The sequence below is a fragment of the Arachis ipaensis genome, chromosome B01 (genome assembly GCF_000816755.2).
Source record: "Arachis ipaensis cultivar K30076 chromosome B01, Araip1.1, whole genome shotgun sequence".
Lineage (NCBI taxonomy): Eukaryota > Viridiplantae > Streptophyta > Magnoliopsida > Fabales > Fabaceae > Arachis > Arachis ipaensis.
Genome location: NC_029785.2, coordinates 17,660,462 through 17,675,064, shown reverse-complemented (window position 1 = coordinate 17,675,064; position 14,603 = coordinate 17,660,462). Strand labels below are relative to the sequence as shown.

The 14,603-nt window shown below is 33.5% G+C and overlaps 1 protein-coding gene across 1 annotated transcript; it reads left to right on the top strand.

The window, feature by feature from the left end:
- LOC110270031 (C2 domain-containing protein At1g53590-like) lies at positions 3,216-4,209 on the top strand. Its single transcript, XM_021118444.1, has 2 exons — positions 3,216-3,771; positions 3,979-4,209. Exons 1-2 carry the CDS (start codon positions 3,700-3,702, stop codon positions 4,192-4,194), a joined length of 288 nt encoding a protein of 95 aa, XP_020974103.1. The 5' UTR covers positions 3,216-3,699; the 3' UTR covers positions 4,195-4,209.

Sequence of the window (14,603 nt, the reverse complement as noted above, 5' to 3'; positions counted from 1 at the left end):
AACATTTTTAAACTATATGAAAAATCAAACTGTAAAAGTATTTTGCAAATGAGAAAAGCTTATAAACCAATTTTTTTTTTCAGCTAATTCATTATTGGTTAAATAAAATTGGTTCCTAACAATATTGCTTTTAAATAATCATAAGTAAATAGACATTTAATTAATAGTGCCTATAGTAAATGATTAACCACGCAGATGTTGTTATTTTCTTACGAAACACTTCTGCTTTAAGCCTTTAATTATTCAGATATATACTATATGCAATAAAAATAAATGATCTCGTTAATAATAATATCTTAAATACATTAACAGAAGTGCTCAATAAAAAGAATTTATAAAAAAAAAATTCAAATTGTTCGAGTTTAACAATATTTAAGGGCTATTGTAAAAAACCTAAAAAAGAAAAAAAAAAGTTTATAAATGATTCATTCCTGGCTTGCAAAGTGTTGAATGACACTTTAATGTTTAGATCTAAACCATGTGCGAAACCTTATAGTACCTATACTAGTATAATAAACAATCATTAGGTTTCCGTATCTTACAATTGATTGTTAGATTCATCTAATTAACATTTATGAAGGTATATATGCATGCACTTAGATCCAATTCCAAATGTGTACATTTGATTGAAGTAACATATCAGTCACAAAGTCCAAATACAAGGGAAAAGATCTCTCGAGTCCTAATAAGAGATTTGCACTTTTACATTAATTATTATTTTGCTTTCTTTATAATTTCCAAATAGGACAATAAACAGATAGAAAAATATTAAGTGATTAACATTTTTTTATAATTTTTCTACATTTAAGTTAATACTAATTAACTTCTTAATTTATCCTATTAAAAATATTAATTCTCTAATATTTTTCGTACAAATATACTAACTCTATAAAATGTTTGTTATAAATTACCGTAAAGAAGAAAAAAGATAAAAATTCTAAATCTTTATTCATAATAGAATTAGAGAAGTAATAGAAAAATAGTTAGTTTGATTTTATTTAGTGGTATATTCTATTTTTAGTGAATTTTAGTGTAGGACAGTTATATATATTTTTATCTTGTATATATATAAGCTATTGCTGTAACTTTAGAAGTGTGTGAGTATATTCGTTCTCTCTATATTATTTTTCAATTTTAGTTTCAGCCTTCTATTTTTCTTCTTTGTCTTTTCTTTCTTTCTTTCTTTGGTGTTATGCTCTCCCTCTCTTTCAAAATCCACAGTTCTAAAACTCTTTTATGGTATCAGAGCCTAGTCTTTCCTTCTTTCTTTTTGAATATCCATAGCCTTACCTTCCGATAATTCTACTATCTCTAGCAACAAAGATCCAAATGCTGTTAATACATCTTTTAATCATATTCTATTTCAAATTTTCAATCAAAGGCCCTTTCATCCGATTCAAGATAAGTTGGGAGAAAATAACTACAAGACATGGGAGCAACAAGGCTTAGCAGCTATTAGAGGACAAGCATTGAAAGTTCATCTGCATCGAGAAAAATTTCTGCATGTTTTGATAACTCACGAAATCAACATGCTGGGATTGAATTCTCTCAATACACACAATAGATCCAAGATGACCGAAACATAATTTTCTGGTTATTGGCTTCTATGGACTCAGTTTTCAAGCAAAAAATAGTTGGATGTGTCTATAGCTATGAAATTTGGCACAAAATTGAGGCCTGTTAACTCTCTAATTATTAAAAATATTAACTCTCAAATATTCCTTATACAAATATACTAACTCCATGAAATATTTGTTGTAAATTACTGTAAAGGAGAGAAAAGATAAAGATTTTAAATCTTTATTCATAACAGAATTTGAGAAGTAATAGAAAAATAGTTCATTTGATTTTATTTAGTGGTATATTCTATTTTAAGTGAGTTTTGGTGTAGGTCAGTTATATATATCTTTATCTTATGTATATATAAGCTACAGTTGTAACTTTAGAAGTGTGTGAGTGTATTCGATCTCTCTCTATTATTTTTAAGAGTAAAGGACATTTTCGTCCCTGGCCTTTTTTTTCGCGGATATTTTCGTCCTCAAACAATGGAAAATACATTAAAGCCCCTGACCCTTGAAAAACATGGACATTTATGTCCTTCTATTGAATTCAGCCGTTTGCACTGGACGGAAAAGGCTGAGCTGGCAGAGGTGGCGCTGAGGTGGCACACAACGGAGGCCAGGTGGCATGGAGCATTTCGTAACAGGACATATAAGTCCCTGGAGACAAAAACGACGCCGTTTTTGTATCCTCCCCCATTCTTTCAAATTTCTCTACTCTTTTCTTCTTCCTTCGTCCTTCTTCCCTTCCATTCTTCTTCCTCGGCCCTGCCTCCATCACCGCCGCACAGCCGCGCCTCCGTCAGCCACCATCAATGCCGGCGACCTCCTCCTTCCTCTCTTTTCGCGTCTTCTTCCCTTTCTCACTCCCTTACTCCCATTAGTCTCTCTCTTCTTACCCTCCTTCCACCCACCGTTCATCCGCGACAACCTTCTCGGCGACCCACTACCGCCGCGCCGCCGCCTCTCTGCAAAAATTAGTTTCAAATCTCGAGGGGTTAGGGTTTTACTCCGCACGAACAATAATGAACAGTGTCGGATCGGGATCCTCGAACCTCTGCATAAATGACACTCTCACTGACGACGAGCTTCGTTCGATCCGGGCGAAGCTGGAGAGCGAGAAGGACAAGGAGATCTTCGAGTTGGTGTGTAAGAGGTGACTCCGATTGCAGAGCACCGAAAGGAAGAAGCTTGCGGCGCGTGCAGGTCCACACAAGCTTCGCAGAATGGCTGATAGATTCACGCGCTTGCTCGAATTGGACCTTGCCCAGTCCGTTTTGCGGTCGTTCTATCCCGGCGTCACTGATTCCGACCTCGACGTTATTGCCAATGGTTTCACATGCTTGAGGGTCCTCAATTTGCATAATTGTAAAGGTGAACTCTTTTTCCCTTTTTTTTCCATGTTGTTTTTTTTTTGTTTTGCGAGAAAACCGTTGAAATTGACCTTTGGGATGTTGCTTTTCTTCTTATGGGGAGTGAAAATTTCAATGAGATTTACATGGAATGTTTTTGACCTTTTCAGATGGTGAAGGCAAAGTGTTTGATGGAATGTTTGAGAAGAATGTAGTTTCATGGACGGCTATAGTGGTTGGCTATGTGAAGGTTGGGGATATGGTGGAGGCATGTAAAGCATACGGTGATTCAGAGTCAGGAGAGATTGCTGCTAAGTAACTTTGAGAGATTGGAAAGCTGTGTGCTTCATTGATAATCTTTTCTCTAACTAGTCTTTGTTCTTCTACAAGGTTCTCTTGTTCTATCTTTTTGTCATGCATATTTTGATTTTCATCTCAATAAAATTTGTCAATCCAAACAAATTGTTCTATATTTCCAGAATCATGACCTCTATTTAGACCATTTCACTTGCCAGCCCAAATATGTGTAGTTGCTTGATGTGGAACATATGTTTAAATTTCAGTCAAATTTGATGTTCCCTTTTAAATTCAACCTCTTTCGTGTGTGATTTTGTTTGGTCATTGGTTGTCTTGCTATCAGTGATATCCTTTGACCATTGAATTTTTTTTCTTATGATTTCTTGTCAATTGTTTCATCAGTGTGTATTCTTCGCCAGACCAAGTGTTATGTTATTTTCAGGGAATGTTCTGTGAATATCAATGATCTCAGGGATGGACAAAGACATGATATGTGGCTGCCACTTCAGAACGTGAAAATGGGGAGGTTGCATCTTGCGATAACCGTTGTTGACCATGGAAAGGTAACTTCTCAGTTTCAATATTTTATTCAATATCACGATAAAAGCATTTTGTTGAAAAGAAGCAGAATACAGATGGATATGGATATCCAAAGTGTTCCTATTCTGCATGAAAGGAAAAACAAAGGTTGCTCCTGTTTTATTGTTATTTTAATTTTAATTTTTTTTAGTAATATATCCATTACAATTTTGAAAAGTTTTTACTTACAGGAGGTTGATGCTACATGCAAGCAGGAAACAGTGGATACTGAAGAAATGAGGAAAAGTTCATTAAAAAATGAGACTGCCAAAAATTTGGATCCGGGTGGATGGGCGGAGCAGTTCCTGCAGGCAAAGCATTTCACCCACACTAGGTCGTTGCCGGTGTCCGCCACCAGGAGGAGGCTCTGCGGCAGTGATCTGATTCGGAGATCCACGAAGTATTGACCAACCCGGTTGAGGCACCGGAGACGAGTGGGGACTTCAGAGACCCACGGCGGCAGTGGAGGGCCGCGAAGAGGGTTGAAAGGCGGTGAGTGTTTGAGGAGAGAAGCTGAGCTGGCAAGGAGAGTGGATTATTCTAGCAAGGTAGTGAAACGGCGTCGTTTTCTTGTCTGGGGACTAATATGTCCAATTTCCAAAAGCTCAGACCCACGTGTCATCCTGTAACGGACAGGTCAGCTCCTCCTTTGCACGTCAGAGTTTTCCGTCAGGTCAAACGCAGTGAATTCAATGAAAAGGTTCATTTGTCCACATTTTACAGAGGTCAGGGACATGAATGTATTTTCCATTCTTCAGGGACAAAAATGTCCGCAGAAAAAAATGTCAGGGACCTATTTGTCCTTTACTCTATTTTTAAATTTTAGCTTCTGCCTTCTATTTTTCTTTTCTGTTTTCCCTTTCTTTCTTTGGTGTTATGCTCTCTCTCGTTCAAAATTCACAGTTCTAAAACTCCTTTATTGCATCAGTGCCTAGTCTTTCTATTTTTTTGAAGATCCATGGCCTCACCTTCCGATAATTCTGCTATCTCTAGCAACAAAGATTCAAATACTGTCAATACAATATTTAATCAGATTCCATTTTAATTTTTCAATCAAAGGCCCTTTCATGCTATTCAAGATAGGCTGGGATAACTACAAGACATGGGAGCAACAAGTCTTAGCAGCTATTAGAGGACAAGCACTGAAAGATCATCTTCATTAAGAAAAGATTCCTGCACGTTTTGATAACTCACAAAATCAACTTGTTGGAATTGAATCTTCTCAATATACACAATGGATCCAAGATGACCGAAACCTAATTTCCTGGTTATTGGCTTCTATGGACTCAGTTTTCAAGCCAAAAATGGTTGGATGTGTCTATAGCTATCAAATTTGGCACAAGATTGAGGCTTATTAACTCTCTAATTTTATTAAAAATATTAACTCTCTAATATTCCTCATACAAATATATTAGCTCCATGAAATGTTTGCTGTAAATTACTGTAAAGGAAAGAAAAGATAAAGATTCTAAATCTTTATTCATAACAGAATTAGAGAAGTAATAGAGAAATAGTTAGTTTGATTTTATTTAGTGGTATATTCTATTTTAAGTGAGTTTTGGTGTAGGGCAGTTATATATATCTTTATCTTGTGTATATATAAGCAACTGCCGTAACTTTAAAAGTGTGTGAGTGTATTCGGTCTCTCTCTATTGTTTTTCAATTTTAGCTTCTGCCTTCTATTTTTTTCTCTGTCTTTTCTTTCTCTCTTTGGTGCTATGCTCTTTCTCATTCAAAATTTACAGTTCTAAAACTCCTTTAGGGTATCAGAGCATAGTCTTTCTTTCTTTTTGAAGATCCATGGCCTCTCCTTCCGATAATTCTGCTATCTTGAGTGACAAAGATCCAAATGCTGTGAATGTAATTTTTAATCGAATTCCATTTCAAATTTTCAATCAAAGGCCCTTTCATCCGATTCAAGGTAAGTTGGGAGAAAATAATCACAAGACATAGGAGCAACAAGCCTTAGCAGCTATTAGAGCACAAGCATTGAAACATCATCTGAATAAAGAAGAGATTCCTGCACGTTTTGATAACTCACAAAATCAACATGCTGGGATTGAATCTTCTCAATACACACAATGGATCCAAGATGACTGAAACCTAATTTTTTGGTTATTAGCTTCTATGGACCCAGTTTTCAAGCCAAAAATGGTTGGATGTATCTATAGCTATCAAATTTTTCATAAGATTGAGGCTTATTAACTCTCTAAATCTATTAAAAATATTAACTCTCTAATATTCCTCATACAAATATACTAACTCTATGAAATGTTTGCTGTAAATTACTGTAAATTAAAGAAAAGATAAAGATTCTAAATCTTTATTCATAACAGAATTATAGAAGTAATAGAGAAATAGTTAGTTTAATTTTATTTAGTGGTATATTCTATTTTAAGTGAGTTTTGATGTAGGGCGGTTATATATATCTTTATCTTGTGTATATATAAGCTACTACTGTAACTTTAGAAGTGTGAGAGTGTATTCGCTCTCTCTCTATTGTGTTTCAATTTTAGCTTCTGCTTTCTATTTTTCTTCTCTGTCTTTTCCTTCTTTCTTTGGTGTTATGCTCTCTCTCGTTCGAAATTCACAGTTCTAAAACTCCTTTATGGTATCAGAGCCTAGTCTTTCTTTCTTTTTGAAGATCCATGGCCTCTCCTTCCGATAATTCTGCTATCTTGAGTGACAAAGATCCAAATGCTGTGAATGCAATTTTTAATCAAATTCCATTTCAAATTTTCAATCAAAGGCCCTTTCATCCGATTCAAGATAAGTTGGGAGAAAATAACCACAAGACATAGGAGCAACAAGCCTTAGCAGCTATTAGAACACAAGCATTGAAAGATCATCTGAATAAAGAAGAGATTCCTACACATTTTGATAACTCACAAAATCAACATACTGGGATTGAATCTTCTCAATACACACAATGGATCCAAGATGACTGAAACCTAATTTTTTGGTTATTAGCTTTTATGGACCCAGTTTTCAAGCCAAAAATGGTTGGATGTATCTATAGCTATCAAATTTTGCATAAGATTGAGGCTTATTAACTCTCTAAATCTATTAAAAATATTAACTCCCCAATATTCCTCACACAAATATACTAACTCTATAAAATATTTGCTATAAATTACTGTAAAGTAAAGAAAAGATAAAGATTCTAAATCTTTATTCATAACAGAATTAAAGAAGTAATAGAGAAATAGTTAGTTTGATTTTATTTAGTGGTATATTCTATTTTAAGTGAGTTTTGGTGTAGGGCGGTTATATATATCTTTATCTTGTGTATATATAAGCTACTGCTGTAACTTTAGAAGTGTGAGAGTGTATTCGTTCTCTCTCTATTATGTTTCAATTTTAGCTTCTGCTTTCTATTTTTCTTCTCTATCTTTTCTTTCTTTCTTTGGTGTTATGTTCTCTCTCGTTCGAAATTCACAGTTCTAAAACTCCTTTATGGTATCAGAGCCTAGTCTTTCTTTCTTTTTGAAGATCCATGGCCTCATCTTCCGATAATTCTACTATCTCTAGCAATAAAGATCTATATGCTGTCAATACATCTTTTAATTAGATTCAATTTCAAATTTTCAATCAAAGACCCTTTCATCCGATTCAAGATAAGTTGGGAGAAAATAACTACAAGATATGGGAGCAACAAGCCTTAGCTGCCATTAGAGAAAAAGTATTGAAAGATCATCTGAATCAAGAAAAGATTCCTGCACGTTTTGATAACTCACAAAATTAACTTGCTGGGATTGAATTTTCTCAATACACACAATGGATCCAAGATGTCCGAAACCTAATTTTCTGGTTATTGGCTTCTATGGACTCAGTTTTCAAGCCAAAAATGGTTGGATGTATCTATAGCTATCAAATTTTGCATAAGATTGAGGCTTATTAACTTTCTAATTCTATTAAAAATATTAACTCTCTAATATTCCTCATACAATTATACTAACTCCGTGAAATATTTGTTGTACTGTAAAGGAGAAAGAAGATAAAGATTCTAAATCTTTATTCATAACAGAATTAGATAAGTAATAGAGAAATAGTTAGTTTGATTTTATTTAGTGGTATATTCTATTTTAAGTGAGTTTTGGTATAGGGCAGTTATATATATCTTTATTTTGTGTATATATAGGCTACTATTGTAACTTTAGAAGTGTGTGAGTGTATTCATTTTCTCTCTATTATTTTTCAATTTTAGCTTCTGCCTTCTATTTTTCTTCTCTGTTTTTTCTTTCTTTCTTTCTTTGGTGTTATGCTCTCCCTCTCTTTCGAAATTCATAGTTCTAAAATTCCTTTATGGTATCAGAGCCTAGTCTTTCTTTCTTTTTGAAGATCCATTGCCTCACCTTCCGATAATTCTGCTATATCTAGCAACAAAGATCCAAATGCTGTCAATACAACTTTTAATCAGATTCCATTTAAAATTTTCAATCAAAGGCCCTTTCATCCGATTCAGGATAAGTTGGGAGAAAATAACCACAAGATATGGGAGCAACAAGCCTTAGCAGCTATTAGAGGACAAGCATTGAAAGATCATCTTCACAAAGAAAAGATTCTTGCACGTTTTGATAACTCATAAAATTAACTTATTGGGATTGAATCTTCTCAATATACACAATGGATCCATGATGACCGAAACCTAATTTTCTTGTTATTGGCTTCTACGGACTCTGTTTTCAAGCCAAAAATGGTTGGATGTATCTATAGCTATCAAATTTGGCACAAGATTGAGGCTTATTAACTCTCTAATTTTATTAAAAATATTAACTCTCTAATATTCCTTATACATGTATACTAGCTCCATAAAATGTTTGTTGTAAATTACTACAAAGAAGAGAAAAGATAAAAATTTTAAATCTTTATTCATAACAGAATTAGAGATATAATAGTGAAATAGTTAGTTTGATTTTATTTAGTGGTATATTCTATTTTAAGTAAGTTTTAGTGTAGGTCAGTTATATATATCTTTATCTTGTGTATATATAAGCAACTGCTGTAACTTTAGAAGTGTGTGAGCGTATTCGGTATCTTTCTATTGTTTTTCAATTTTATCTTAATACTTCTATTTTTCTTCTCTGTATTTTCTCTCTTTCTTTGGTGCTATGCTCTTTCTCGTTCGAAATTTACAGTTTTAAAACTCCTTTATGGTATCATAGCCTAGTCTTTTTTTTCTTTTTGAAGATCCATGGCCTCTCCTTCCAATAATTCTACTATCTCGAGTGACAAAGATCCAAATGCTGTTAATACAACTTTTAATCAGATTTTATTTCAAATTTTCAATCAAAGGCCCTTTCATCCGATTCAAGATAAGTTGAGAGAAAATAACCACAAGACTTGGGAGCAACAAGCCTTAGTAGCTATTAGAAGCCAAGCATTGAAAGATCATCTGAATCAAGAAAAGATTCTTGCACATTTTGATAACTCGCAAAATCAACTTGCTGGGATTGAATCTTCTCAATACACACAATGGATCCAAGATGGCCGAAACCTAACTTTCTGGTTATTGGCTTCTATGGACTCAGTTTTCAAGCCAAAAATAGTTGGATGTATCTATAGCTATCAAATTTAGCATAAGATTGAGGCTTACTAACTCTCTAATTCTATTAAAAATATTAACGCTCTAATATTCCTCATACAAATATACTAACTCTGTGAAATATTTGTTGTAAATTACTATAAAGGAGAGAAAAGATAAAGATTCTAAATCTTTCTTCATAACAAAATTAGAGAAGTAATAGAGAAATAGTTAGTTTAGTTTTATTTAGTGGTATATTCTATTTTAAGTGAATTTTGGTGTAGGACAGTTATATATATCTTTATCTTGTGTATATATAAGCTACTGCTGTAAGTTTAGAAGTGTGTGAGTGTATTCATTTTCTCTCTATTGTGTTTCAATTTTATCTTCTGCCTTCTATTTTTCTTCTTTGTCTTTTCTTTCTTTTTTTGGTGTTATGCTCTCTCTCGTTCGAAATTCACAGTTCTAAAACTTTCTTGTGGTATCAGAGCCTAGTGTTTCTTTCTTTTTGAAGATCCATGGCCTCATCTTCCGATAATACTACTATCTCTAGCGACGAAGATCCATATGATGTCAATACATTTTTTAATCAGATTCCATTTCAAATTTTCAATCAAAGCCCCTTTCGTTCGATTCAAGATAAGTTGGAAGAAAATAAGCACAAGACATGGGAGCAACAAGCCATAGCAGTTATTAGAGGAAAAGCAATGAAAGATCATCTGCATCAAGATTCCTGCATATTTTGATAACTCACAAAATTAAGTTGTTGGGATTGAAACTTCTCAATACACACAATGGATCCAAGATGACCGAAACCTAATTTTCTGGTTATTGACTTCTATGGACTCAATTTTCAAGCAAAAAATACTTGGATGCATCTATAGTTATCAAATTTTACATAATATTGAGGCTTATTAACTCTCTAATTCTATTAAAATTATTAACTCTCTAATATTCCTCATACAAATAAACTAACTCCATGAAATGTTTGCTGTAAATTACTGTAATGGAGAGAAAAGATAAAGAGTCTAAATCTTTATTCACAACAGAATTATAGAAGTAATAGAGAAATAGTTAGTTTGATTTTATTTAGTGGTATATTCTATTTTAAGTGAGTTTTGGTGTAGGACAGTTATATATATCTTTATCTTGTATGTATATAAGCTACTGTTGTAACTTTAGAAGTGTGTGAGTGTATTCGTTCTCTCTCTATTGTGTTTCAATTTTAACTTCTGCCTTCTATTTTTCTTCTCTGTCTTTTCTTTCTTTCTTTGGTGTTATGCTCTCTCTCGTTCGAAATTCATAGTTTTAAAACTCCTTTATGGTATCAGAGCATAGTCTTTCTTTCTTTTTGAAGATCCATTGCCTGATATTTCGATAATTCTACTATCTCTAGCAACAAAGATCTGTATACTATCAATACATCTTTTAATCAGATTTCATTTCAAATTTTCAATCAAAGACCTTCTTGTCCGATTCAAGATAAGTTGGGAGAAAATAATCGCAAGACATGGGAGTAACAAGCCTTAGCAGCTATTAGAGGAAAAGCATTGAAAGATCATCTGCATCAAGGAAAGATTCCTTCACGTTTTGATAACTCACAAAATCAAGTTGCTGGGATTGAATCTTCTCAATACACACAATGAATCCAAGATGACCGAAACCTAATTTCCTGGTTATTGGCTTCTATGGACTCAGCTTTCAAGTCAAAAATAGTTGGATGTGTCTATAGCTATCAAATTTGGCACAACATTGAAGCTCATTTTAAGGAGTCAACAAAATTTAGGATCAAGCAATTGAAGGCACAACTCAAGATTATCAAGAAACACTTTCTCATAGCATTAGAGTACATTTCGAAAATCAAAACCATTGCAGATTCTCTCGCAGCCTTGGGAAACCTCTCAAACAAAAAAAAACAGATTAAAGCTATTCTTGAAGGACTTAATGAGGATTATCAAATGCTTATGACTACTTTCAATTCAAAATTCGAAATGTTTAGTCTTTGTGAGGTTGAAACTATGCTGCTAACTCATGATGAAATGCTTGATAAGTATTGATAGACAGAGAATCTAGTGATGCAAGCAAACCTCACACAAACCTCCTTTCCATCTATTCTAAATTTCAATCGTGGAGGTAGAGGAAGACGAAGAAGAGGAAGACAAACTAGAGGGGGAAGGTCCTTCTATACTTGTCCCAGACCTCAGTGTCAAGTATGTGGCCGCTTTGGTCACATTGCTTGGTACTGCTTCCATCAATTTAACCAAGAACTTCCACCCTCTTCTCAGTCTCAATCATTCAGGCCACACGCTTATGTTCTTCACTCTGCATCCCCCTCTTTGTCACAAAGCAATTCCACAGCTTCTATCCTCCACCACCAACTCCATCTTTCCATAATCCACAAGCCTTTCTTGTTGCACCATCCACCATATCTGATCTAGCATGGTATCCAGATACAGGAGCTTCGCATCATGTGACTCCAAATCAATCTAACATGCTTTCTTGCTCATAGTATACTGGCCCTGATCAGGTTCAAGTTGGCAATAGTTCAGGTATATCTATATCTTATATTGGTAGTTTATTTTTGTATTCCTTGGATTCTGAATGATGATTTTCATTACAACAGCTCATACACACACCACACATCACTAAGAACCTAATAAGTGTATCCAAATTTGCTCAAGATAATTTTGTTTATTTTAAATTTCATGCAACTTATTGTATTGTTTATTGTCAGTTCACCAAGAGAGTTCTTCTACAAGGTTTTAGAAGAGGAGGTATTTATCAGTTTGTGAATGTTACTGTGCCTCAATCTTCATCATCCCCTAATACTCTTTATATTTTTTTCTATTTCCTTTTCTAATTTTGATCTGTGGCACAAACGCTTAGGTCATTCTGCCACCAAAATAGTTCAATCAATTAGTTCTCAATAAATATAATATAGCTTATAATAGTTTCAGTTCTAATTTAATTTCTAAGATTTGTAAAAATTGTGCTGAAGCTAAAATGCATAAACTACCTTTTTCTGATTCTAATATATTTTATGATACACCTTTACAACTTGTTTATAGTGATGTTTGGGGCCCTACCCCTGTTGTCTCTCATCTTGGTTATCGATACTATGTGACTTTTATAGATGCATTTAGTAGGTATATTTATACTTTTTTACTTGTTAACAAATTCCAGGTGTTATATGCTTTTAAACAATATAAAAATCTCATGGAGAACCTTACTAATTGTAAAATTAAAGAAATCTAATATGATAACAGAGGTGAATACAAATCTCATACTTTTGCTAATTTCATGGCACAAGAAAGTATTTCACATCGTTTTTTATGTCCCTATGTTCCTAAGCAAAATAACTGTGCAGAGAAGAAGCATAGACATCTCATTGAAATGAGTTTGTCTATGCTATCCACTGCATCTATGCCTTTAATCTATTGGGATGAAACTGTTATTATCTCAACATCTTTAATTAATAGATTACCTACTTCTATTTTGACAAATAAATCACCATATGAAGTTTTATTACATCAGAAACCAGATTATAATTTTTTAAAAACTTTTTGCTGTTCTTGTTATCCATTGCTACGACCTTATTCTAGCAATAAACTTGAATCTAGATCCCACAAATGTTTATTTTTAGGCTATGCCACAAATTATAAAGGCTACAAATGTCTTGATTCTACTGGCAGGATTTATGGGCATGTGAAGTTTAGTGAATCTGACTTTTCATATCTTGAATTATTTCACAAATCTTTTTCTGAGAATTCTTCACAGGTTCCTGACAGTAATGATCAGGTATTAAGCACTATTTGTCCTTCAATGGTTCCTGTTTCATTATTACCAAATAATACTAATACTACTACTTCTATTGATAATTGTGCTGTTAATTCTGCTTCCCAAAATGACATTGTCACTACCAATCATCCAATATTTTTTATACTAAAAATCATCAATATTTTGATACTAACCTTAACAATCAGCATTCTAATTCTTCCCCCTTAGCTACTGATTCTCCTATACTTCCATCTCTTGAGCGAAGTGAAATTCAACATACTAAGTCAAGTCAAATTAAAGAATCTCATAATATTTATTCTATGGCTACCAGGTCTAAAATTGGACATTCTAAACTAAAGAGCTATACTGCTATTGTTAACAGTACTTCTCATACAAATTATATACCAAAAACTTCCAAGGTTGGTCTTAGTATTCCATATTGGCATAGAACTATGATTGAAGAGTATAATACCCTTATGAGAACAAAAACCTGGGATTTAGTTCCCATACCATAAAATTATTGGCTGCAAATAGATTTACACTATTAAAAGGCTACCTGATGGGTCTATTCAAAAGTATAAAGCTAAGTTAGTTGCTCAAGAATTTCATCAGCAAGAGAGATTTGATTTTGAACAAGTTTTTAGCCAAGTTATCCGACCTACTACCATTTGACTAGTTTTAAATATAGCTTTCTCTAGAAATTGGGCCATTAGACAATTTGATTTCAACAACACTTTTTTAAATGTGGATTTACAAGATATTATTTACATGTCCCAACCTATTAGTTTTGAACAACAGAATGATACTCATATTTGTAGGTTGAACAAGTCCCTTTATGACTTAAAGTAAGCTCCAAGGAAATGGTTTCTGAAGTTAACTAAGACTTTGAATCAGTTTGATTTTAAAAGTGCTAATTCTGATACCTTTTTATTTATTAGAAGAATTACTGATTCTTTGATTTATATCTTATGTTATGTTGATAATATAATTATAACTGAAAATAATTCTACTCATGTAAATTCTATGATTAAGCAACTTGATCAGATTTTCTCATTGAAGGATTTAGGAACTCTGAGTTATTTCTAGGGTGTTGAAGTCTAACATACAAGTGATGGAATCTTACATTTGTCTCAAATGAAATATATAACAGATTTATTGTCCAAAGTAAGGAGGGGAGAGGCTTCTCCTATGCCAACTCCAATGGTTTCTTCTTTGCAACTTTTGTTTTCAGGTGTTGAAGCTTTTGAAGATCTAAAATTGTTTAGAACTATGATTGGTTCCTTGCAATATCTTACCATCACTCGACCAAATTTCTCCTTTGCAGTTAACAAAATTAGTCAATTCATGCATGCTCCTCTTCTTCCTCACTGGAAAGCTACAAAGAGGATCCTCAGATACTTGCAAGGAACGAAGAAACTCGGCTTGGCCTTTCACAAATGCTCTGACACAAGGTTTTATGCATTTTTTGACTCAGACTGGGCTGCTAACATTGAGGATAGAAGGTCAGTATTTGGG